Source organism: Mesoplodon bidens (assembly GCF_964165515.1).
Source record: "Mesoplodon bidens genome assembly, chromosome: 4".
Taxonomy (NCBI): Eukaryota; Metazoa; Chordata; class Mammalia; order Artiodactyla; family Ziphiidae; genus Mesoplodon; species Mesoplodon bidens.
In genome coordinates this window covers 172565685-172591990 of record NC_138160.1, presented here as the reverse complement: position 1 = coordinate 172591990, position 26306 = coordinate 172565685, and the positions used below count along the sequence as shown (strand labels likewise).

Genomic DNA, 26306 nt, shown 5'->3' with positions numbered 1-26306 from the left:
CACCACTCTGCGGTTGCCCCTCCCTCAGTCACATACCCAGAGAGCAGCCTGGAGGTGAAGGCAGCTTTCCAAGCCCCGGGCATGGCCTGCACTGTCCTTGCTTGTAGCTGCTTCCTGTGCTGTTGGCTTGGTCAGGGTCTTGCGCCCTTACTGGGAAAGAGCTAGTCCTTGGGGAGGGTGGTGGGCTTCCAGGGAACCCCCTCAGCCCCCCTCCCAGTGGGGGCACTGGGCACTTCTGGCACAGCAGCCCAGTGTGGCTTCGACTGGCATATTTGTCAACTGGCCTCCTCCGTGCTCCTGCAGAATAAATGTGGACATTTGCCCAGGTCAGAGCGGCAAACCTTTTGTTGATAGGATTTCAACAGATGGAGATGGGATGGGAGCCCTGAGGGGGTGGGCGACAAGGCCCCTGGAGAAGGGATAAGTCGGGCTGGGGGTGCCAAGTGCCCATCGGAGCTGTGGAGCCCGAACGGGCCCAAGGTCTTTCAGGAGTGGTTGTTGTGTCCTACTGGGGCAACATGCACCCTGGGCTAGAGGAAGTGGGGGACTCAGGGGAAACAGTGGCTAAGAGAGGCCCAGTGGATGGAGACTGAGCCAACAGTCTGCTGTGGGCAGGGGTGTATGGGGGCAAGGTTTGCCCCATGTGGAGGGCCCTGGGTCACCGGGGTGGGTCCCCCTTCTACCACAGCCCTGCTTTTGCTTGCCTCTGAGTCGCTGATGCTGACTGCAGAGGGTGGGTGGGCCGCAGTCACACTGCTCCAGCTGACGCGTGCCTGGCCTGTCGGCCGACAGATCCCACAGTGGAAGTGGTCAGTGCCATGCAGGACCTGGCAGTGGAGGAGGGTGGCCCGGCTGAACTCCTCTGCCAGTACTCACGGCCCGTGCAGGCCACGTGGACGATGGACGAGCAGGAAGTGTGCGCTGATGGGCGCCGTGTCATCATAGAGCAGGACTGGACCGTGGCCAGGCTGTCCTTCAGGCCGGCCTTGCCCTGCGACAGCGGCATCTATACTTGTGAGGCCGCGGGCACCCGCGTGGTGGCCCTGCTGCAAGTGCAAGGTGAGGCCGCCTGGCGGGCAGCCCCAGGCCCAGCACAGCTATGGTGCTGCTCACATGGAGCCATAATGGTGAAATGGCAGGCAGTGACAGCGTGCTAGAAAGACGGGACCCCAGTGAGCAGATCTTAGGCTCTGAGCCTACGCACCCAGACCCCTTCTCCTCCCCAGGCAGCCTGACAGGACGGCACAGCTAGAACACACAAGGGCAGAGGCTGCTTGAAGAATCTGTATCCAGAACACCCTGTCGGGGGGAGGGGTGGAGGTAGAGGCAGGCAGGGAGGCAGCCTCCAGGCCAGCGGGTGGGTGGGCAGGCCTGGGGCCTGTGTGGCCATAGACGGGGCTGTGTCCCAGAGCGGAGGAGGGCCACTGGCTGCGCTCCACGAACACTGAGTTCAGACCCCAGCTGTGCCCCTTCCCGGGCGGGTCACTCAGAGGATGCCCTGAGCCCCACTTCCCTATCTGCAACACAGCCAGGATAGCCTATGGGGGGCCAAGGAGGGGAGACGATGGGCTGCAGCTCTGCAGGGGCAGAGGTGCCATTTGGCTGAAGCCACTTTCTATTTGGGAAAACCTGAAACGTTCCCAGTGGTGAGTGAACTGGCAGTTGTCAGGGGGCCGTCCAAGCTGGGAAGAGCAGGTGGGACCTGGTGTGGGCCACTGGCCGCCTGAGGTCGCTCAGACCCCATTCACACACTAGTTCAATAACTTAAGTTTTTAAACACTTTTTTTTTTTTGGCCCCTGGGGGCACAGCAGTGAACAGACAAAACTCTCTCCCTTCAGGGGTGACATTCCTGTGGGAGCTGAAGGAAAATGTGAGAAGAGCTGTGGGGAGGGGCTGCAGTGTGAACCTGGGCCTGAAGGAGGCAGCGGGGGTGGGGGCCTGTGGACATCTGGGGCAGAGCCTTCAGGCCTCAGGCAGGGAGGAGAGAACCAAATGCAGAGAAGCAGGAGATGGCAGGAGGGAGGCCTCAGGGGCTCACCACTGCTGCCTTCATATCTGGGATTTTATAGAAATAGAGCAGCCTTGATCCTTGGATAGGAGCTAAGGAGGGTGAATTCCAGCGCTGATTGCAGGCCCAGCCTTCTCCCTGCCCCCGACCCATCTCATCGCGGCCAAGAACAGCTGCAGCCCTGATGGGGCTGGTCTCAGCCATCCAAGCACAGTGGAGATGTGGGACGCACTCCTAGGTCCCTGTTGGTTCCGTCAGTTCTGACCTGGGGAAGAAAGGAGCCAGGGTTATGGGGGGAGTCTGGTCTGTGATGTGAGCAGACCAGGGCCAGGAGGGTGGCAAGGAGAGGGATGTGGATGGGCCCCGTGGGTCCTCTGCTCTGAGATGCCCTCCCCTCTTAACTCCTTGGGGACCCCTGTCCAGAGTGGACACCCCTGCCTGAGGGGTGTGTGGACTCTGTGGATGAGCTAGGAGGGAGCATCAGGTCTTTGTGCTGGTTCCATTCGGGGTGCATATCCCAGACAGCAGCTGGGGCTGTGGGCCTGGCGCTTCGGCCAGGCTGCCACCCCCTCGGTGACCGCAGTGGCTCCTTGCTGTCATGTGGGTCAAGGTCAGACCTCCCCAGCATCCTGTACAGCCTTGGGTGATGTGGTGCTCCTTTCCTGCCTGACTTCACCCCTGCCTATCGCCCCCCACCTCGTTTTACGTCCTTCACCCCACTGGCCTGGGTCCCTGCTTTCCCCCGCCATGAACCCCTCTTCAGTCCCATCATGGTGTCCCCTCTTATTTCTTCCCTTGCCTGGACACCTCCCCTACCCATCCTCAGAGATCCACCTCATTCAGGAAACCCCCGTGGACTTTGAAGCCCACTGGATCACCTTGGGTCCAGGTGGCCTGTCATGGGAATTGGCTCTTGGAGGTGGCAAGCCCTTGGGGACCAGGCATTGAGCTGGATCTGGGGCCTGGCATGCCCAGTCCTGACATCATGGCTTCCATGAAAAATGCATAGCTGCTTATTACTGACCCCTGGGCTGTATGTACAAGAGAATTAGGTCAGGCTGAAAATTAGGGCAGAGGTCTGTCTGGTCTGAGTGAGTGAGGGGAGCAGCCCAACAGGTCTGCCAGTCTGGCTGGGGGAGGAAAGGAATGGAACACTTTTCCAGAGCCCCATGCTGCAGCAAAGCTGAGAGGCATAAACCTCCGTCTGGGTTTGAGCCCGACCGTGGCCGCCAGTGAATTTTCAGTCTGTGAACATTCGTGAGGCTTCTTACGTGTGAGGTGGGGAGGACCCTCCTTCCCAGCCACAGGTCTGGTGATAGCATGGGGCTGGGCAGGGCCCATCCTCAGGAGGTCCCTGTGTGGCTACTTCAGGTGGACACCCAGACGCCCTCCACCTGGCTGCATTCTCTTAGGCCCTTTGTCCTGAGGGGGGCTCTTCCACGTGACTCTTGGGGGTGCTGGGCTGGAGGAGCCCTGAGAACGCCCTGAGCCACCTTTTTTCTGCAGCCAAGAACACTGTGGTGAGAGGCCTGGAAAACGTGGAGGTGCCTGAGGGCGGTGAGGCGCTGTTCGAGTGCCTCTTGTCCCAGCCGGAGGTGGCCGCCCACACCTGGCTGCTGGATGACGAGCCGGTGCGCACCTCTGAGAACGCCGAGGTGGTTTACTTTGAGAACGGCCTGCGGCACCTGCTGCTTCTCAAAAACCTGCGGCCTCGAGACAGCTGCAGGGTGACCTTCCTGGCGGGGGACGTGGTGACATCTGCATTCCTCACAGTCCGGGGTTAGAGTTGTGGGGTCGGGAGGGCGGGCTGGGTCCAAGGGGGAGGGTGGTTCTCTGTGACCCCTCCCACTGATACCCCACTGCAAGAGTGTGGGAGGGTGGGGATGTAGGGCGGCTGCTGAGACCCCTCCCACGGGATCACCCACTGCAGGGATGCTGGGGGTGGAGCTGGGACCACAGGCTGTGTGTGAGTCTCTCAGACCCATCCTACCAAATACCACATGCTGCAGGGGGCGGAGGTGGGTGGGCTAGGGCCACTGTGTGGGAACTTGGGACTCTTCAACCTCTCCCACCAGATACCGGATACCTCACTGCTTGGGTGCAGGGGGAGGGGCTGAGGCCAGGGATGCAGGAGGCATGAGCCTTTTGGAACCCTCCCACGAGATATCACACTGTGGGGTGCGAGGGGGGTGGGGTCCTAGGAGGGGACATAGGTTACTGAGACCCCTCTCACTGGATATTTGGCTGTGGGTAGTAGGCCAGGGCTGGGGAACCAGGGGGGCGTGGGTCTCGGAGACTCCTCCCACTGGGTACCCAGCTGCTTGGTCAGGGGTGGAGTGCGGGGGTGGGGGTGGGGGGAAGCTGGGGCCTCTGGGAAGGGCATCGATTTCTGAGACTTGCCCACAGGAGCATGGGGTGGTAGCCTTGGGGACGTTGATCTCTGAGGCCACTCCCACCTGAGGCTGGTGCCCTCCTCTTCTCGGGGGTGACGGGAGGGGGTGGCATGGGTGTCTCCGAGCCGCCCCCACCCCAGGCCACCCCTTGGCCCCTGAGCTCACACTGCCACCCCGCCCCGCAGGCTGGCGCTTGGAGGTCTTGGAGGCACCCCAGGACGCAGCCGTGCTGGCCGGGGGGCAGGCCAGCTTCAGCTGCACGCTCAGCGAGACAGTGCCGGTGGGTGAGGCGACCTGGTACATAAACGGAGCCTCGGTGCAGCCTGACGATGCAGACTGGACAGTCACCGCCGACGGCAGCCACCACACCCTGCTGCTGCACCGGGCCCGGCTGCACCACGCTGGCGAGGTCACCTTCGCCGCCCGTGATGCCGTGGCCTCTGCGAGGCTCACTGTGCTGGGTGGGTAGCTTGGGTCTGCCTGCTGCAGCTCGGATCCAGGGCTCTTGGGGAGACAGGTCGGGGGACAGGAGGTTTCAGCTTCAGAGGCTGCTGGGGGCTCTCCATGGCCCCCCCACGCTGGGTGGCCTCTGGGCACACAGTCTTCCTGTGACTCAAATGCACCTTCATCGCCCCCTCAGAAAGGCCGGGCTGTGGGGCACAGCTGCTCACAGGACTCTGAGGGGTGGACCACACTGTGCCCCACCAGCAGACCCCAGGGTGGGCGGGGCTGCGGGTGCCGACTGCCAGCCACTGCACTGACCTTGTGCCTCCTGCCCGCCCCCGCAGGCCTCCCCGACCCCCCAGAGGACGCCGAGGTGGTGGGGCGCAGTGGCAGCTCCGTGACACTGTCTTGGGTGGCCCCCACGAGTGACGGCGGAGGCGGTCTCTGTGGCTATCGGGTAGAGATGAAGGCAGCGACCACAGGAGAGTGGCAGCTGTGCCACGAGCTGGTGCCCGGGCCCGAGTGCCTGGTGGATGGCCTGGCCCCCGGCGAGACCTACCGCTTCCGTGTGGCCGCAGTGGGTGCGGCAGGCGCTGGGGAGCCTGTGTACCTGCCCCAGACAGTGAGGCTTGGTGAGTTGCTGCCTTGGTCCTGGTTTCTGAGGGTTGGGGTCCAGCCTGGAGCCCTCAAGGCCTCTCTAAGCTGGGGGTCCCTGCCGCGTCCTTACTGATGCACCCCTCCTGTTCCTGATCACTGCTCCCAGCAGAGCCCCAGGAGCCCACGCCTGCACCCCCTGCCCCTGAGAGCCGGCAGGTGGCAGCTGGGGAAGACTTGTGTCTGGAGTGTGAGGTGGCCGAGGCTGGTGAGGTCATCTGGCTGAAGGGAACGGAGCGCATCCAGCCCAGTGGGCGCTTCCAGCTTCTCTGCCGGGGTCAGCGGCAGACGCTGTTGATTCGGGACTTCTCAGCGGAGGACCAGGGCGAGTATCGCTGCGCCCCTGCACGGGACCCGGTCTCTGTGGCAGCTGCTGCCTTCCAGGGTATGTCTCCCAGGGCCCAGCGTGCCCAGGGGAGGGAGGAGCCCTGGGATATGGAATGGGCCAGCCCTCTTGCTCACTGGTTCTACCTCGGGGAACTGCAGGCGGTCCTCTTGAGGACACTACCTCACACCAAGAAAGACTGACGCCCGGGGTGGGGAGATGCACAGATCGGTGTGGCTCAGCCTCCTGTCAGAACCCACATCACTGGCATCTGAGGTTACATAGCTCTCTGAGTGGGATCCTGGCCAGTGCAGCCCTTGGTGCCCACTGCTGGTTCTTTAAAGCCTTGGATCCCTGCACTCTGAGCCCCCTGCACTCTGAGCTCCCCTGCACCTGCACTGAACCTGGCCTGGTGTTCCCTGTGGTCATTCCCTCCTGGGCAGGAGGAAGACTGAGGTCTGGCTTGATCAGGGGATGCTGAGGCCTAGAGAGGGCCATTCAGAGCCTCTAAAACCTTGTACACGTGGTGCATCAGAACTCTTGGGGGCCCAGGCAGGCAGCAGAGGCCTGTAAGGGGAACCGTGGTCAGTAGCTAAGGCCGGCCTGGGGTGATGGCTCTGTCCCTGCCTGACTGACCCGTTTCCTGCCCTCCTCAGTGGTGCTGACCCCAGAATCTGGGGATGAGGTCCCCACACAGCCCAGCCTGCCCCCTGAGGCGGCCCAGGAAGGCGACCTGCATCTCCTGTGGGAGGCCCTGGCCCGGAAGCGCCGCATGAGCCGAGAGCCTACGCTGGACTCCATCAGCGAGCTGCCTGAGGAGGACGGGCGCCTGCAGAGCCTGCGGCAGGCGGTAGAGCAGGAGGCTCCTGACCTCTCTGAGGACTCTTCCACGGCTGACGAGCTGGCACGCACTGGCGAGGCTGACCTCTCACACACCAGCTCTGACGACGAGTCCCGTGCGGGCACTCCTTCCCTGGTTACCTACCTCAAGAAGGCTGGGAGGGCCAGTGCCTCACCACTGGCCAGCAAGGTGAGCCTCCAACTTGACCTACAAGGAGAGGCCTGGGTCTCTTAGATCTTTGCCACTCTGTCATTCATCCACACATCATCTATCCACTGTTGTCCGTCGGTCCATCCACCATCTGTTTATCCATTCTTCCGCCCACCCACCATCTGCCCATCTGTTGGTCATCCATCTACCCATCCATCGATCCATCCACCTGGCTGTTAAAACTTCTTTTCTGAAGAGCTGGAACCTCTCTCTCCTTGGTATTCGTCACAACTCTGTCCTGCTCTGGTGAAAGCAGTTTTAGGGAGGGTGAGCTTGCTTTTTGGGAGCAACAGAAGCCATCAGGCATTCGGCCTCAGTGAGGGTAGTGCAGTTGACAGCAGGTAGCAGGCAGCAGGCCTGCTGGAGCAAAGCGTGGAGCTGGGGCAGGAGACCTGGGCCCTGCTTCCCCCTTCCCTGTGTGTGTCCCTACACAATCCTTGCCCTGTCCCGGGCCTCAGGTGCCCCACCCTATCTGTGCACACAGGTTGAGGCCCCAGCAGCCCCTTCTGGGAAGCCACAAAAGCAGCAGGAGGAGCCAGCTTCAGTACCCCCACCACCAGGAGACCTGAGCGTTGGGGACTTGGGTGACCTGTCCATGGACAAGGCAGCAGTGAAGATCCAGGCTGCCTTCAAGGGCTATAAGGTCCGGAAGGAGGTGCAGCAGCAGGAGGGGCCTGTGTTCTGCCGCACGTTTGGGGACACCGTGGCACGGGTGGGAGATGTCCTGCATCTGGAGTGTGTCGTGTCCAGCAAGACAGATGTGCGTGCCCACTGGCTGAAGGACGGTGTGCAGCTGACTGATGGCCGGCACCACCACATTGACCAGCTTGGGGATGGCACCTGCAATCTGCTGGTCACTAGCCTGGGCCGGGCCGACGCTGGCCGCTATGCCTGTGAGGTGAGCAACAAGTTTGGCCGTGTGGCCCACAGTGCCTGTGTGGTGGTCAGTGGGACAGAGAGTGAGACCGAGAGTTCCTCTGGGAGTGAGCTGGATGACAACCTCCGCCGGGCCGCCCGGCGGCTGCACCGCCTCTTCCGCACCAAGGGCCCGGCAGAGGTTTCAGAAGAGGAGATCTTGAGCGCTGACAAGGGCAAGGCAGAGCCCGAGGAGCCTGGGGACTGGCAGACATACCGCGAAGATGAACAGTCCATCTGCATCCGCTTCGAGACGCTTGCCGAGGCCCGCCGGGCAGCCACCTGGTTCCGGGACATGTTTGGCACGCTGGGCGGCGGAGTGGACATCAGCCTGTCAGAGCAGGGGCTGCATGGGGTGGAGATGCGCATTGGCAAGGTGGCCCCCACCCCTGCAGCGCCTCCAGAGCCAGTACTGGCCACAGAGGCAGGTGAGTCTGCAAGCTGCCTGGGTCAGGGGTGAGGGCAGAGGAAGAGCGAAGGCAGCAGCGGTGACCAGGGTCAGCTGAAAACTCAAGGAGGTTTAGCTCAAGGGGCTTTAGCTTCTGGCTGTTCGCAGATGCAGCCCACTGAGCTGGGGGGAGCCCTGACGTTGGGGTTAGACAGAGCTCAGCTGAAATCCCAGCTCTGCCTGCTACTGGTTAGCCTCTTGGAGCCTCAGAGTTCTGTTCTGTGAAATAGATTCGGGAATACTGACATCCTAGACTTTAGGGTTATTGTTTCCCCCGCGAGGGTTTCAGATATAATCTGTATAAAAGGTGGGGTTCTACCTAGTCCAGCCTGAACCCCATTTCCCACTCCAGCAACTAAAGTTAATTAAAAAGTCATTTCACTGTTTACTTGCCTCTCCCTAGGAACAACACAGGAGGTATCATGAATAACGCACAGCATCCTTCCTCCTCTTTAATTCTGAGCTACTGCCATGCTTCCAAGCCCAGACAACCAACCTAGGTCTTCCCTTTACTTCCCTTTCTTCCCCATTTCCTGTCTGCTATCTCTCTGGCCTCTTGGTAGCTTGGGAACCAGGCTAACGAAGAGAGGATTCTTCTAGAGCATGGGGAGGAGGGAAGAGCTCAGCTGGCAGAGACAGAATTCTGTTTAGCCGCCCATTCTGTGAGCACTCATGTGAATGGGTGCCGTGCAGATCATTCACATTGAACCGCTGGCAGCTGGGGCAACTTGGGGGAGCCTGAGGCTAACGTGTCGTATGTCCTGCCCGTCCCTCCCAGCCCCGGTGTTCCTGACGGAGCTACAGAATCAGGAGGTGCTGGATGGGTACCCCGTGAGCTTTGACTGTGTGGTGACAGGCCAGCCCGTGCCCAATGTGCGCTGGTTCAAGGACGGGAGGGTGCTGGAGGAGGATGACCACTACATGATCAGTGAGGACCAGCAGGGCGGCCACCAGCTCATCATCACAGCTGTGGTGCCAGCAGACATGGGTGTCTACCGCTGCCTGGCTGAGAACAGCGTGGGTGTGTCCTCTACCAAAGCGGAGCTCCGCGTGGACCGTGAGTGCACGGTCGGGTTTGATGGGTCAGGGTGGGATCCTGGCTGGGAGAGGCAGTGCTGGAGACCGTTGACCTCAGGCCAGGCAGGATTTGGGGCTGGAATGTCTTGTGGAGGATGGAGTGTTCTCTTGGAGCCCCCTTGAGAGGTGGCTGGGCTGGGGAGGAACCTGGAAAGGTTTGGAGGTGCCCCATGGGCGCAGTGGGTGGTTAACGGCACTGTGGCACAATAAGAAATATATATTTGGTCTTTGTCCCTGATTCCTGGCAGGCCCTAGACAGCTTCAGTACAAATATATCCATCTGATTTTTGACAAAAATGCAAAAGCAATTCAATGGAGTAAGGATAGAATTTCAGATTCAAGGATGGAATTTCAAATGATGCTGGAGTAATTTGAACACTCGTAGGCAAAAATATGAACTTTGACCTTATGTGAAAATTAGCTCAAAATGGATTAAATACTTAAATGTAAAATATGAAGCTATAAAACTTTTAGAAAAAAGTAGGAGGAGATCCTCGGGACCTAGACCTAGGAAAAGACTGCTTAGACTTGACCCATAAAAGGAAAAATTGGTAAACTGGACCTCCTCAGAGTTAAAACCTTTTGCTCTGAGAAAGACCAGGTGTTGAGGATGAAAAGCTATGGGCTGGGAGAAAATACCTGCAAATCACATATCTTATAAAGGACTAAAAAATATGTAAAGGAAAGCTCAAAATTAAACAATAAAAATTTTTAAAAAATCCACTTAGAAGAGGAGCAAAAGACCTTTCCATACATTTCAAGGGAGAGGAGATACAGAAGGCAAGTAAGCACACGGAAGATGTGCCTGTCTTTATTTCCATTTCCCTGATGGGGTCTCTCATGCATTGCTGGTGAGAGTGTAAAGTGGTGCAGCCACTCTGAAAAACAGTTTGCAGTTGCTCACAAAACTCTGTAGCTACCGTATGATATAACAATTGTCTTTTTTGGTATTTATCCCAGAGAAATAAAAGCTCAAATTCATAATAAAACCTGTGCCCAAATACTCATAGCAGCTTTATTCCCAATAGCCAAAAACTGGTAATGACCCAACTGTTAAACTGTGGTATGGCTATTCTATGGAATACTACTTGGCAAAGAAAAGGAACAAATTATTAACGTGTGCAACAATTATGATAAAATTTCATTTTATTGCATAAAGTTAAACAAACACACACATACTCAATGGAGTTCATGTGAAACTTGTGAAATCTGAACAAGATCGAGAGATCATAGCAATGTCACCTTTTATAGCTATGAGACAAGTTAACATCACTGGAAACTGGGTGAAGAGTAAATGGGATCTCTGTATTATCTCTTAGAACAGCATGAGAATCTATAATTTTCTCAACAAAAAGGAAAATAAAACTACTAAGGATAACAACAAGTCTATTATCTTAAATAAGACGAGATTTTCTATATTTACCTAAGTAGTTCCATTTCCAAGCTCTTTATTTTGCTATGTAGGTCTAGATTTCTATCTCGTAACACTTTCTTTTTGCCTGAAGGACATCTTTTAGCAATTTTTGTAGTGTGGGTATATCTGAAAAATGTCTTTATTTTGCTTTTCTTTAGGATATTTTTGCTAGGACAGTTTTTACTTTCCATACTTTAAAGATGTTGCTCCACCATCTATTAGCTTGCATTCTTTCCAATGAGAAATATGATGTCGTTCTTATCTTTGTTTCTCTGTACATAACTTATCTTTTCTATTGGGATTTAAAAGTTTTTAGATATTTGCACACCATAAAATTCACCATTTAAAAATGTATAATTCAGTGGTTTTTAATATATTCACAAGGTTATGCTACCATCTAATTCCAGAACATTTTCATCATCCCAGAAAGAAACCCCATACCTATTGACTGTCATTCCCCATTCCCCCCTCCCCCAGCCCCTGGCAACCACTAATCTGTTTTCTGTCTGTGTGGGTTTGCCTATTCTGAATTTTCCATGTAAATGGAATTATACAATATGTGGCTTTTTATGTCTGGTTTCTATTACTGAGCTTGTTTTTTGTTTTTTGTTTTGTTTTGGTTTGGTTTTTGCGGTACACGGGCCTCTCACTGTTGTGGCCTCTCCCGTTGAGGAGCACAGGCTCCGGACACACAGGCTCAGCAGCCATGGCTCACGGGCCCAGCCACTCCGTGGCATGTGGGATCCTCCCGGACCGGGGCACGAGCCCGTGTCCCCTACATCGGCAGGCGGACTCTCAACCACTGCGCCACCAGGGAAGCCCTACTGAGCTTGTTTCCAAGGTCTATCCATGTAATAAATATCAGTGCTCCATTCCTTTTTATGGCTGAAAAATATTTCACTGTATATGGACGATTTATCCATTCATTGGATGATGTTTATCCATTGGTTTATGGCTACTATGAATAATACTGCTATGAACATTCATGTGCAAGTTTTTGTGTGGACATACGTTTTCATTTCTCTTGGATCTATACCTAGGAGTGGAATTGCTGGATCAGGTGGTAAACTCTATGTTTAACTTTTAGAAGAACCGACAAACTTTTACACAGCGGCTGCACCATTTTACATTTCTGTCAGCAGTGTACAAAGGTTCCAATTTCCCTACATCTTTGCCAGCACTTGTTTTTGTCCATCTTTTCAATTATAGCCGTCCTAATGGATGTGAAGTGGTATCTCATTGTGGTTTTGATTTGCGTTTCCCTACTGACTAATGATATTGAGCATCTTTTCATGTGCTTATTGGCCATTTGTGTATCTTTTTTTGGAGAAATCCTTTGTCCATTTGAAAATTAGATTCTTTGTTTTTTAAATTTTGAGTTGTAAGAGCTTTTTGTATATTCTGGGTACTATCGATAGATCCTTGTGAGGTATATGATTTTCTTTTTCTTTCCTTTTTTTTGTAATAGATATTTATTGGAGTACAGTTGCTTCACAATACTGTGTTAGTTTATGTTTACAACAAAGTGAATCAGCCATATGCATACATATATCCCCATAACCCCCCTCCTTCGTGAGTCTCCCTCCCACCGTCCCTATCCCACCCCTCTAGGTCATTGCAAAGCACCAAGCTGATCTCCCTGTGCTATGCTGCTGCTTCCCACTAGCTAACTATTTTACATTCGGTCGTGTATATATGTCCATGCCACTCTCTCCCTTCGCCCCAGCTTCCCTCTCCCCGCTCCGTGTCCTCAAGTCCATTCTCTATGTCTACGTCTTTATTCCTGCCCTGCCACTAGGTTCATCAGTACCATTTTTTTCTTTTTTAGATTCCATATGTGTATTAGCATATGGTATTTGTTTTCTCTCTCTGACTTACTTCACTCTGTAAGACAGACTCTAGGTACATCCACCTCACTACAAATAATTCAATTTCATTTTTTATGGCTGAGTAATATTCCATTGTATATATGTGCCACATCTTCTTTATCCATTCATCTGTCGATGGACATTTAGGTTGTTTCCATGTCGTGGCTACTGTAAATAGTGCTGCAGTGAACACTGTGGTACATGACTCTTTTTGAATTATGGTTTTCTCAGGTTATATGCCCAATAGTGGGATTGCTGGGTCATATGGTAATTCTATTTTTAGTTTTTTAAGGAACCTCCCTACTGTTCTCCATAGTGGTTGTATCAATTTACATTCCCACCAACAGCGCAGGAGGGTTCCTTTTTCACCACACCCTTTCCAGCATTTATTGTTTGTAGACTTTTTGGTAATGGCCATTCTGACTGGTGTGAGGTGATACCTCATTGTATTTTTGATTTGCATTTCTCTAATAATTAGTGATGTTGAGCATCTTTTCACGTGCCTCTTGGCCATCTGTGTGTTTCTTTGGTGAAATGTCTATTTAGGTCTTCTGCCCATTTTTTAATTGGATTATTTGGTTTTTTGATATTGAGCTCCATGAGCTGTTTGTCTATTTTGGAGATTAATCCTTTGTCCATTGTTTCATTTGCAAATATTTTCTCCCATTCTGAGGGTTGCCTTTTCATCTTGTTTATGGTTTCCTTTGCTGTGCAAAAGCTTTTAAGTTTAATTAGGTCCCATTTGTTTATTTTTGTTTTTATTTCCATTACTCTAGGAGGTGGGTCAAAAAAGATCTTGCTGTGGTTTATGTCAGAGAGTGTTTTTCCTATGTTTTCCTCTAAGAGTTTTATAGTGTCTTGTCTTACATTGAGGTCTTTAATCCATTTTGAGTTTATTTTTGTGTATGGTGTTAGGGAGTGTTCTAATTTCATTCTTTTACATGTAGCTGTCCGGTTTTCCCAGCACCACTTATTGAAGAGGCTGTCTTTTCTCATTGTATATTCTTGCCTCCTTTATCATAAATTAGGTGACCATATGTGTGTGGCTTTATCTCTGGGCTTTCTCCCCTGTACCACTGATCTATATTTCGGTTTTTGTGCCAGTACAATACTGCCTTGATTACTGTAGCTTTGTGGTATCGTTTGAAGTCAAGGACCCTGATTCCTCCAACTCTGTTTTTCTTTCTCAAGATTGCTTTGGCTATTCGGGATCTTTTGTGTTTCCATACGAATTGTAAAATTTTTTGTTCTAATTCTATGAAGAATGCTATTGGTAAGTAGTTTGATAGGGATTGCATTGAATCTGTAGATTGCTTTGGGTAGTATTTTGACAATATTGACAAATTTTGACAATATTGATTCTTCCAATCCAAGAACATGGTATATTTCTCCATCTGTTTATGTCATCTTTGATTTCTTTCATCAGTGTTTTATAGTTTTCTGAGAACAAGTCTTTTTCCTCCTTAGGTAGGTTTATTCCTAGGTATTTTATTCTTTTTGTTGTGATGGTAAGTGGGATTGTTTCCTTAACTCCTCTTTCTGATTTTTTGGTGTTACTGTATAGGAATGCCAGAGGTTTCCGTGCATTAATTTTATATCCTGCTACTTTACCAAATTTATTGATTAGTTCTAGTAGTTTTCTGGTGGCAGCTTTAGGATTCTCTATGTGTAATATCATGCCATCTGCAGTGACAATTTTACTTTTTCTTTTCCAATTTGTATCCCTTTTATTTATTTGTCTTCTCTGATTGCTGTGGCTAGGACTTCCAAAACTATGTTGAATACAAGTGGTGAGAGTGGACATCCTTGTCTTGTTCCTGATCTTAGTGGAAATGCTTTCAGTTTTTCACCATTGAGTACGATGTTTGCTGTGGGTTTGTCATATATGGCCTTTATTATGTTGAGGTAGGTTCCCTCTATGCCCATTTTCTAGAGAGTTTTTACTATAAATGGGTGTGGGATTTTGTCAAAAGCTTTTTCTGCATCTATTGAGATGATCATATGGTATTTATTCCTTAATTTGTTAATATGGTGTATCACATTGATTTGCATATATTGAAGAATCCTTGCATCCCTGGGATATATCCCACTTGATCATGGTGTATGATCCTTTTAATATGTTGTTGGATGCTGTTTGCTAGTATTTTGTTCAGGATTTTTGCATCTATGTTCATCAGTGATACTGGTCTATAATTTTCTTTTTTTGTGATATCTTTTTCTGGTTTTGATATCAGGGTGATGGTGGCTTTGTACAATGAATTTGAGGGTGTTCCTCCTTCTGCAATTTTTTGGAAGAGTTTGAGAAGGATCAGTGTTAGCTCCTCTCTAAATGTATGGTAGAATTCGCCTGTGAAGCCGTCTCGTCCTGGGCTTTTGTTTGTTGGAAGATTTTTAATCACAGTTTCGATTTCATTACTTGTGATAGGTCTGTTTATATTTTCTAATTCTTCCTGGTTCAGTCATGGAAAATTGTACCTTTCCAAGAATTTGTCCATTTCTTCGTGGTTGTCCATTTTATTGGCATATAGTTGTTTGTAATAGTCTCCTATAATCCTTTGTATTTCTGCGGTGTCAGTTGTGATTTCTCCTTTTTCATTTCTAATTTTATTGATTTGTGTCCTCTCCCTTTTTTTCTTGATGAGTCTGGCTAAGGGTTTATCAATTTTGTTTATCTTCTCAAAGAAGCAGCTTTTAGTTTTATTGATCTTTGCTATTGTTTTCTTCATTTCTATTTCATTTATTTCTGCTCTGATCTTTGTGATTTCTTTCCTTCTACTGACTTTGGGTTTTCTTTGTTCTTCCTTCTCTAGTTGCTTTAGGTTAGGGTTAGATTGTTTATTCGAGATTTTTCTTGTTTCTTGAGGTGAGATTGAATTGCCATAAACTTCCCTCTTGAACTGCTTTTGCTGCATCCAATAGGTTTTGGGTGGTTGTATTTTTGTTGCCATTTGTTTCTATGTATTTTTTTATTTCTTCTTTGATTTCTTCAGTGATCTCTTGGTTATTTAGTAGTGCACTGTTTAGCCTCCATGTATTTGTGGTTTTTACAATTTTTTCCTGTAATTGATTTTCAATCTCATAGCGTTGTGGTCAGAAAAGATGCTTGATATGATTTCAATTTTCTTAAATTTTCCAAGGCTTGATTTGTGATCCAAGATGTGATCTATCCTGGAGAATGTTCCATGTGCCCTTGAGAAGAAAGTGTATTCTGCCACTTTTGGGTGGAATGTTCTATAAATATCAATTAAATCTATCTGGTCTGCTGTGTCAGTTAAAGCTTGTGTTTCCTTATTTATTTTCTGTTTGGATGATCTGTCCATTGGTGTAAGTGAGGTGTTAAAGCCCCCTACTAAAATTGGATTACTGTCGATTTCCCCTTTCATGGTTGTTAGTATTTGCCTTATGTATGGAGGTGCTCCTATGTTGGGTGCATAAACATTTACAATTGTTATATCATCTTCTTGGCTTGATCCCTTGATCATTATGTAGTGTCCTTCCTTATCTCTCTTTATTTATTTATTTATTTTTTTTTTTTTGCGGTACGCGGGCCTCTCACTGCTGTGGCCTCTCCCATTGCGGAGCACAGGCTCCGGACACACAGGCTCAGCGGCCATGGCTCACGGGCTCAGCCTCTCCGCGGCACGTGGGATCTTCCCAGACCAGGGCACGAACCCGTGTCCCCTGCATCGGCAGGTGGACTCTCAACCACTGCGCCACCAGGGAAGCCCCTTCCTTATCTCTTATAACAGTCTTTATTTTAAAGTCTATTTTATCTGATATGAGTATTGCTACTCCAGCTTTCTTTTGATTTACATTTGCATGGAATATCTTTTTTGATCCCTTCACTTTCAGTCTGTATGTGTCCCTAGGTCTGAAGTTGGTCTCTTGTAGACAGCATATATATGGGTCTTGTTTTTGTATCCATTCAGCCAGTCTGTGTCTTTTGGTTGGGGCATATAATCCATTTACATTCTAGGTTATTATCCATATGTATGTTCCTATTATCATTTTCTTAATTGTTTTGGGTTTGTTTTTGTGGGTCTTTTTCTTCTCTTGTGTTTCCTGCCTAGAGAAGTTTCTTTCGCTTTTGTTGTAAAGCTGGTTTGGTGGTGCTGAATTCTTTTAGCTTTTGCTTGTCTGAAAAGCTTTTGATTTCTCTGTTGAATCTGAATGAGATCCTTGATGGATAGAGTAATCTTGGTTATAGGTTTTTCTCTTTCATCACTTTAAGTATACCCTGCCACTGCCTTCTGGCCTGTAGGGTTTCTGCTGAAAAATCACCTGTTAACCTTATGGGGATTCCTTTGTATGTTATTTTTTGTTTTTCCCTTTTAATATTTTTTCTTTGAATTTAATTTTTGTTAGGTTGATTAATATATGTCTTGGTGTGTTTCTCCTAGGGTTTATTCTGTATGGGACTCTCTGTGCTTCCTGGACTTGGGTGACTATTTCCTTTCCCATATTAGGGAAGTTTTCAACTATAATCTCTTCAAATATTTTCTCAGTCCCCTTCTTTTTCTCTTCTTCTTCTGGGACCCCTGTAATTCAAATGTTGATGCATTTAGTGTTGTCCCAGAGGTCTCTGAGATTGTCTTCAGTTCTTTTCATTCTTTTTTCTTTATTCTGCTCCTCGGCAGTTATTTCCACCATTCTGTCATCCAGCTCACTTATTCGTTCTTCTGCCTCAGTTATTCTGTTATTGATTCCTTCTAGTGTATTTTTCATTTCAGGTATTGTGTTGTTCACCTGTTTGTTTGTTCTTTAGTTCTTCTAGATCATTGTTAAACATTTCTTGTATTTTCTCAATCCGTGGCTCCATTCTATTTCCGAGATTCTTGTTCATCTTTACTATCATTACTCTGAATTCTTTTTCAGGTAGATTCCCTATTTCCTCCTCATTTATTTGGTCTTGCAGGGTTTTACCTTGCTCCTTCATCCATGACATATTTTTCTTGCTATCTCTTTTTTTTTTTAATTTTGTGAGTGGGATTGTGTTCCTGCCTTACTGGTTTTTTGGCCTCAGGCTTCCAACACTGAAGTCTGTAGGCTGTTGGGTAGAGCTGGGTCTTGGTGCTGAGAGGAGGACCTCCGGGAGACCTCACTCTGATGCATATTCCCTGGAGTCTGAGTTCCTCTGTTAGTCCAGTGGTTCATACTCAGACCTCCCACCCCAGGAGCTTCAGCCCAACCCCCAGCTTATGAAACCAAGATCCTGCAAGCCACACAGGACGGCAAAAAAAAAAAAAAAAAAGAACAATAACAAAGTAAAAAATAAAATTAGACTAGGAAACTAACAGATATGTTAGAAAAAATATAAAAATAAAAATATAGATGAAACAGTAACTGGAAGGTAAAACAGAATCACAGTAGTAAAAAAGAGGAGGAGAAAAAAAAAAAAAGGTGGAAAAGGCCTTGGCTATGGAGGGCAGGGCCTAAGCAGGGTCGAGGTTTAGGCGGTGGTTGGGACCTATGCCTAGGAACCAGAGGGCTGGAAAAGGCCCTGGGGGGTGTGGGGTGTGGGGCTTAGGCTCAACAGAACAGAAGGGGCCCAGGCGTGTCTCCCGCCTCTGGTCTCAGAGGGTGGGGGATCCCACCTTGGAGCCCAGCAGGCTTCCTTGGTTCGAGTGGGTGGGGCAAATGCCTTCTGCTCCTTTCCTGCTCGTCTGGTCCCAGAGGGCCCCTCCCCCTTCCTCTTCTGATCTCCCAGGCCTCCCTCCTACATCCCCAGGACCCACCTGGCCTGGAGGGGACCTCTGAGGGCATAGGACCTGGCCCGAGAGCTGGGCAGACTTCCCACCCAACTGGGCAGGGGAAACGCTGGGCCCGCTCCCCTCTGATCCAAGCCCCCATGGGTCCCTCCAGGCATGGGAACCCCTCCCCCCCCTCAGCCACCCCTCAGGGGCACTGGTCCTGTCCAGCCTCCACTTCTCCTCCCCCTCAGTCCCCTCATGTCCTGCCGGTTTGCTTGGGGGTTCTTCCTGTCTCCTTGGGCATTGGGGTCCCCCACCAGCGTCCGGCACGTGCCCTAGTTGTCTCAGATATACGATTTTCAAATCTTATCTGCCATTCTGTGGGTTGTCTTGTCACTTTCTTGATTGTTCTTTGATGCGAAAAGTTTTAAATTTTGATGGAGTATAGTTTATCTACTTTTTCTTTGGTTTCTCATGCTTTACTTGTCACGTCTAAGAAACCACTGTCTAATCCAAAGTTATAAAGATTTACACTTATGCTTTCTTGTCTCATATTTAGGTCTTTGGTACATTTTGAGTTCATATTTGTATATGGTATGAGGTAAGGGCCCCAGTTCATTTTTTTCCTGTGGAAATCCAGTTGCCCCACCACTATTTGTTGAAAAAACTCTTTTCCCTCATAAAATTGTCTTGGAACTCTTGTCAGAAACGAAATTCTATTAAATGTGTAGGTTTATTTCTGACTCACAATTCTATTCCATTCATCCAGATGTCTGTCATTATGCCATTAATACACCCTTTTGACTATTGTAGCCGTGTATAACATTGTTATGAAATTTTTAACTGTGAGTCTGCCAACTTGGTTCTTGTTCAAGATTTTTTGACCATCCTGAGTGTCTTGCATTTTCTTATGAATTTTAGGATCAGCTTGTCAATTTCTGCAAACATGATCTCTGGATACTTTTTAAGATTTTTTTTTGTCACTGGTTTCGAGTAATTTGATCGTAGTCTTTGGTGCAATTGTCTTTATTTATGTTCCTCGTGCAGTTCATTGAGCTTCTTGGAATTTTGTGTTAATAGTTTTCATTAAGTTTGAGATTTGGGGGAGGCATTATTTCTTCAAATATTTTTTCTTTCCCCCTTCATTTGGGAACTTAAGTTACAAATAATAGAGCCACTTGAAGTTGTACTACAGCTTACTAATAATCCTTTTCCATTTTTATTAATAAACTTCTTCTTTATGCATTTCATTTTTCATAGTTTCTATTGCTGTGCTTTTATGTTCACTATTCTTTTGTAGTATCAATCCCCTCCATTGCACTGTTCATCTCTAGAAGGGCTACTTGAGTCGTTTTTATATGTTCTGTATCTCATCTTAACTTTTCGAACACATGGAATACAGTTCTAATACCTGTGCTAATGTCCTTATCTCCCAGTTCTAACATCTGTGTCAAATCCGACTTGGTGTTGACAACTGGTCGTTCTACACATGATAGGTTGTCTGTTTCCTACCTCCGTGCATGTTGGACATTCCTGGCTGAATGCCTGACAGGGTGAATTTAACCCTGTCGGGAGCTGGATGTTTTGCGTTTCTGCAGGTCTTCTTGAGCAATACAGTGAGCTACTTGGAAGCACCTTGATCCTTTTGGGTCTGGCTTGGGTGACTTGTTCTGTGGGGCCAAGGCAGTGCTCAGTCCGAAGCTGGTCGTCTTCATCTGCTGACGTGACAGTGTCCCTGGGTACCCAACCTCATGCCTGTGAATTAAGAAAGTGTCTCACCTGACTGTAAACAGACATTATTCCAGCCCTTGTGCTCCTCGGGTGCTACGTCCTCTAGTCCTTTCAGATGGCTCTTTCCTGTGTGCATGTGCCAATCAGTGCTCTGTGGCATCATCGAGGGAGGGGGGCCCTCTCTCTGTGCAGCTTCCTCTTCCCTGGTTTTCGGTGCCATGGGCACAGGCTGCCTTTGTCTCTCAGGACGTCACCTCTGTCTCCTCAACTCAGGGTCTGCCTGGCTCTGCCTCAGTTTCCTTGTCGGGTAAACTTAAGTCAGGAAGCTGGGGCGATTATAGGGCTCACCGTTGTTTCCTATCTCTAGTACATCACTGTCCTTCCTTCCTCTTAACCATTCTGAGGATTCTGTACCCAATTCCAATGTGTGGGCGTTTTTTTTTTTGTTTTTTTTTTTCCCACAAAAAGAAATTCTCTGAGACACCAGCCTACCGTTCAACTCAATTCTGACACCATCCACCTGGAAATAGCATCAGATCCCATAGGTGAAGGGTTCAGTCCCACAAGGCTGCCTCCCCCAGCACTTCAAATATCAGCTGCAAGTCCAGGTTGTCACCTGTGCTTCTGGCCAACATGCTATAAATTAAAGGTTCCAATGGCCCCCGTCCTTGGGTTTTAATAATTTGCTAAAGTGGCTCACAGAACTCAGAGAAACATTTCACTTACTAGATCAGCGCTTTATTATAAAAGGGTATAACTCAGGAGCAGCCAGATGGAAGAGACGTATAGGCAAGGCACGTGGGAAGGGGCAGGGCCAGGCATGCCACTCTTCCCCAGTGTCCATGTGTTTACCAGCCGGGAAGCTCTCTGAACCCTATCCCTTTGGGTTTTTAGGGAGACTTCATTACACAGGCACAACTGATTAAATCACTGACCACTGGTGATTAAAAAAAATTTTTTTTATTGGAGTATAGTTGCTTTACAGTGTTGTGTTAGTTTCTACTGTACAGCAAAGTGAATCAGCTATACATATACACATATCCCCTCTTTTTTGGGTTTCCTTCCCATTTAGGTCACCACAGAGCACTGAGTAGAGTTCCCTGTGCTGTGCAGTAAGTTCTCCTTAGTTATCTATTTTACATATAGTATCAGTAGCGTGTATATGTCAATCCCAATCTCCCAATTCATCCCACTCTCCCTTTCCCCCTTGGTGTCCATAGGTTTGTTCTCTACGTCTGTGTCTCTATTTCTGCTTTGTAAATAAGATCATCTGTACAGTTTTTTCAGATTCCACATATATGTGTTACATACGATATTTGTTTTTCTCTTTCTGGCTTACTACACTCTGTAGCACAGTCTCTAGGTCCATCCATGTCTCTACAAATGACCCAATTTCGTTCCTGTTTATGGCTGAGTAATATTCCATTGTACATATGTACCACATCTTCTTTATCCACTCCTCTGTTGATGGGCATTTAGGTTGTTTCCATGTCCTGGCTATTGTAAATAGTTCTGCAAATGAACATTGGGGTGCATGTGTCTTTTTGAATTATGGTTTTCTCAGGGTATATGCCCAGTAGTGGGATTGCTGGGTCACAAGATAGTTCTATTTTTTAGTTTTTTAAGGAACCTCCATACTGTTCTCCATAGTGGCTGTATCAATTTACATTCCCACCAAAATTGTAGGAGGGTTCCCTTTTCTCCACACCCTCTCCAGCATTTATTGTTTGTAGATTTTGTGATACAGGCCATTCTGACAGGTATGAGGTGATACCTCATTGTAGTTTTGATTTGCATTTCTCTAATGATTAGTGATGTTGAGCATCTTTTCACGTGCCTCTTGGCCATCTGTATGTCTTCTTTGGTGAAATGTCTATTTGGGTCTTCTGCCCATTTTTTGATTGAGTTGTTTGTTTTTTTGATATTGAGCTGCATGAGCTGTTTATATATTTTGGGGATTAATCCTTTGTCAGTTGCTTCATTTGCAAATATTTTTTCCCTTTCTGAGGGTTGTCTTTTCAACTTATTTATGGTTTCCTTTGCTGTGCAAAAGCTTTTAAGTTTCATTAGGTCCCATTTGTTTATTTTTGTTTTTATTTTTGTTACTCCAGGAGATGGGTCAAAAAAGATCTTGCTGTGATTTATGTCAAAGAGTGTTCTGCCTATGTTTTCCTCTAAGAGTCTTATAGTGTCTGGCCCTACATTTAGGTCTTTAATCCATTTTGAGTTTATTTTTGTGTATGGTGTTAGGGAGTGTTCTAATTTCACTCTTTTACGTGTAGCTGCCCAGTTTTCCCAGCACCATTTATTGAAGAGGCTGTCTTTGCTCCATTGTATATTCTGGCCTCCTTTGTCATAGATTAGTTGACCATAGGTGCATGGGTTTATCTCTGGGCTTTCTCTCCTGTACCATTGATTTATATTTCTGTGTTTGCACTAGTACCATACTGTCTTGACTACCATAGCCCTGTAGTATAGTCTGAGGTCAGGGAACCTGATTCCTCAAGCTCCGTTTTTTTTTCCTTTTCTCAAGTTTGCTTTTGCTATCCAAGGCCTTTTGTGTTTCCATACAAGTTGTAAAATTTTTGTTCTACTGTGAAAAGTGCCATTGATAATTTGATAAGGATTGCATTGAATCTGTAGATTGCTTTGGGTAGTATAGTTATTTTGACAATATTGATTCTTCCAGTCCAAGAACATGGTATATCTCTCCATCTGTTTGTGTCGTCTTTGATTTCTTTATCAGCATCTTATAGTTTTTGGTGTACAGGTCTTTTGCCTCCTTAGGTAGGTTTATTCCTAGGATTGAACTCAATCTCCAGCCCCTCTCCCCTCCCTGGACATCAGGGGGTCCCAACCTTCTAGTCACGTGGTTGCTTACCCTGGCAACCAGCCCCCATCCTTAGGGGCTTTTGGAAAATCACTTCATTAACATAAAAAACCACACCTCTGTGCCTCTCCTCACTTAGGAAATTCCAAGGGTTTAGGAGCTCTGAGTCAGGAACAGGAGGAAGACCAAACATATATTTCTTATTATAGATCAGAACATCACAACCATTGTTTTCTGTATTGTGTTTGTTTCCCTTTGGTTGTTTCAGGGGGCCAGTGTCTTAGTTCAGGCTGTTATAACAAAGTACCATAGACTGTGCAGCTTAAATAACAGAAATTTATTGCTTAAAGTTGTGGAGACTGGAAGTCTGAAATCAGGGTGCCAGCATGGTTGGGTGCTGGTGAGAGCCCTCTTCTGAACTGCAGATGGCCATCCTCTCACTGTGTTCTCACACGGGGGAAGGGGCAAGGGGGTCTCTTCTTATAAGGGCACTAATCCCATTCATTAGGCTCCACCCTCATGACCTCATCTAAGCCCGATCACCTCAAAGAGATCCCATCTTCAAAGGGTTGAAACCCGTCATGTTGGGGGTTAGGACTTCAGCATATGAATTTTGGGGGGACACAACATTCAGACCTTAGCAGAAGGTAAATCCAGCCCCTCTTCTCCATTGTGGCTAGAAGTTGAAGTCCCAGCTGATGGTTTTGAGGCCTGTATTATCCTTGTTCCTTAGTTGGCTGGAACTGGAAGATGCTGTTGTTGCCACTGTCTGCTATTTATGAAGCCCAGTATTTATAATTTGTTGGGTCTTGTAGTTAGTTATAGGCCTGGAAACATGGGCTGGTAACAGCCTGGGGACAAGGAGGGGCCACAGGGTGGCTGTGTCCCCCATGCCTTCTGACTCAGAAGTGTGAGTGGCTCCCAGGAATGGCTGCGCAGTGAGAATCAGGTAACCTCTGGGGTGGGGCCCGTTCCCCGGGCAGATGGGGTGCAGGCCTCGCCTCAGCTCCACCCTTCATCCTCAGTGACCAGCACCGACTACGACACTGCTGTGGATGCCACGGAAACCTCATCCTATTTCAGCGCCCAAGGCTACCTGTCCAGGTAGAGGGCCATGCAGGGGTGGTCCTGGGCCCTTTGTTGGGGGGGTGGCAATGCTGGCTTGGACTGACAGTATCCAAATCCTGGAGGCTTCAACTAGGCCACAGCAGTCTCTGTCCAGGAAAGAGGAGACCTCAGAAGCCCTCCACGCTTGACCCTGGTCCCCTCCTGTCCTGGACCCCTCACTGGTCCATCTCACATCCGCCCCTTCTTGCTTCTCCCTGCCAGCTGGGAGCAGGAGGGCATGGAGTCTACCTCAGAGGAGGGGCAGCTGCCGCAGGTCGTGGAGGACCTGAAAGACCTCCAGGTGGCCCCCGGCACGCGTCTGGCCAAGTTCCAGCTCAAGGTGAAAGGTAAGGGGGAGAGGGATGAAGGGAAAGGAGCTGCCTCCCACCAGAGGGAGGGTTAGGGTTAGCGTTAGATCACCCAGGGGTCTCTGTGGGCCTCTGGAGGGCATGGTGCCCACTGGGCTGTGGCCCTGTGCTAACCACTCCTCCTGCGGCCCCAGGCTACCCCACTCCTCGACTGTACTGGTTCAAAGATGGGCAGCCCCTGACTGCATCTGCACACATCTGCATGGAGGACAGGAAGACACTGCACACCCTGGAGGTTGTCTCGGTCACCAGCGAGGATGCTGGCCAGTACTCGGCCTACATCAGCAACACCGTGGGTGCTGCTTATTCGTCTGCTCGGCTGCTGGTCCGAGGTGGGTGCTTAGGGATGCAGCAGAGCTTGGTGTCCACACCCAGTTTGATGTCCACCTATAAACCATGCTGTGGCAAGCCTGGGAGCTAGTGCCCAGTGGTCACTGGCCCAGTGTGCAGAAGTCACAGGTGGCCAGAAGCTGGCTCCCAGAGAACATGGGCCCTTAGAGGGTGTGGGGCCCATGACCAGCAAACAGGGTAGCTAGCTGGTGGAGTAGGCCCAGGCAAGCATGGGGCCCTCTGTAGACTGCAGAGGAAGAGGCGGGTAGTAATTTGGGGAGTAGAGGTCTGAACTTCCTTATTTTCCAAAGTTCTGAGCACTTCAAGGTGATTCCAAGTCTTGCCCAAATCTGCCCTGGTCTAGGGACCCAACACTGCCTGCGGCATTGCTTCAGTGTGGCGTTTTGAGCACAAGCATCCCCGAGTTAGTTTCAGAGCAACGCCCCAGACTCCTGGGCGAGCATGGGTAACATTCCATCTGGTCCGTGGGGACTGAGTGTGAATTCCATGTCTACGTGGCCAGGTTTAGGAAAGGAGCTGTGTGTAGGAGTGGGCGGGGCCACCTTCGGGACTCACACCCTGCTAGGCAGGCCCACTCAGGGGAGGGGGCACCTTGGTGCTGTAGATCTGACTTCTGTGCTTTCTTCAGGCCCCAATGAACCAGAAGAGAAGCCAGCATTCGGTGAGCCTACTCCAGAGGGCAGAGGGAGGGAGGGTGGGGTGGGCCCCGGGGACAGGTTCAGTGAGGGTGCGTGACGGGGACGACCACGTGGAATTGGGGCTCTGCATTGTTTACCACCAACCACCCCATGTCTCTCCAGATGTACACCAACATCTGGTACCACCCCGATTCCTGGAGAAGTTCACCTCCAAGAAGGTCAAGAAGGGCTCCAGCATCACCTTCTCAGTGAAGGTTGAAGGTGAGATGTCCTGCCTCCCTGTCCCACTCAGGACCCTCCTAGGGAGGCTCAGAGGTGACCCCTGCCTCCCTGTCCCACTCAGGAGAGCCCCCAGGGAGGTCCCCTCCCTGCCCCCACTCAGGACCCTCCTAGGGAGGCTCAGAGGTGACCCCTGCCTCCCAGAGCCACCCTCCTGGTGTGGGGAGACTGTCCACCATATACTCCTGCCTGCAGGAGACCCACCCCCAGCTGTGCATTGGCTGCGGGAGGAGGCTGAGCAGGGTGTGCTGTGGATCGGCCGCCACACGCCGGGCTACACAGTGGCCAGCTCTGCCCAGCAGCACAGCCTGGTCCTTCTGGATGTGGACCAACAGCACCAGGGCACCTACACCTGCATCGCCACAAACACTGCTGGCCAGGCCCTCTGTTCCGCAAGCTTGCACGTCTCTGGCTGTGAGTGGGCATGGGTGACCCAGCCAGGAGTGGGAGAGGGGCAGTGTGGGTAGTGTGCAGCCTCAGAGCTCATGGGCCAGCTCCTACCCCCTACCCTGTGGGCTCCGCTCAGCTAGCTGAGACCCTCCTAGAAGCCCCCTGCCATCCTGAGTGGTTTCTTCCTGGGTCCCTCTCAGCTCTTCCCAGGGTGGGTGAGTCAAGTGCAGACCCCATTCCCGTCCCTACCAGTGGTGGGATGACCGTGGGCCAAGTTGGGACACTGGGCACAGTCTTCCTCAGGGCTCCAGATGACAGGACTCC

General features: G+C 49.7%; 1 protein-coding gene across 1 annotated transcript in view; it reads left to right on the top strand.

Annotated features, from left to right (window-relative positions):
• Positions 1-26306, top strand: part of OBSCN (obscurin, cytoskeletal calmodulin and titin-interacting RhoGEF) — a 154880-nt gene that overhangs the window by 106849 nt on the left and 21725 nt on the right. Inside the window, 13 exon segments of the mRNA XM_081234056.1 lie at positions 3516-3788; positions 4588-4863; positions 5191-5478; positions 5610-5885; positions 6482-6855; positions 7361-8219; positions 9018-9296; positions 23875-23953; positions 24179-24303; positions 24459-24656; positions 25304-25336; positions 25476-25574; positions 25788-26006. Of these exon segments, the coding sequence (XP_081090182.1) occupies positions 3516-3788; positions 4588-4863; positions 5191-5478; positions 5610-5885; positions 6482-6855; positions 7361-8219; positions 9018-9296; positions 23875-23953; positions 24179-24303; positions 24459-24656; positions 25304-25336; positions 25476-25574; positions 25788-26006 (3378 nt within the window).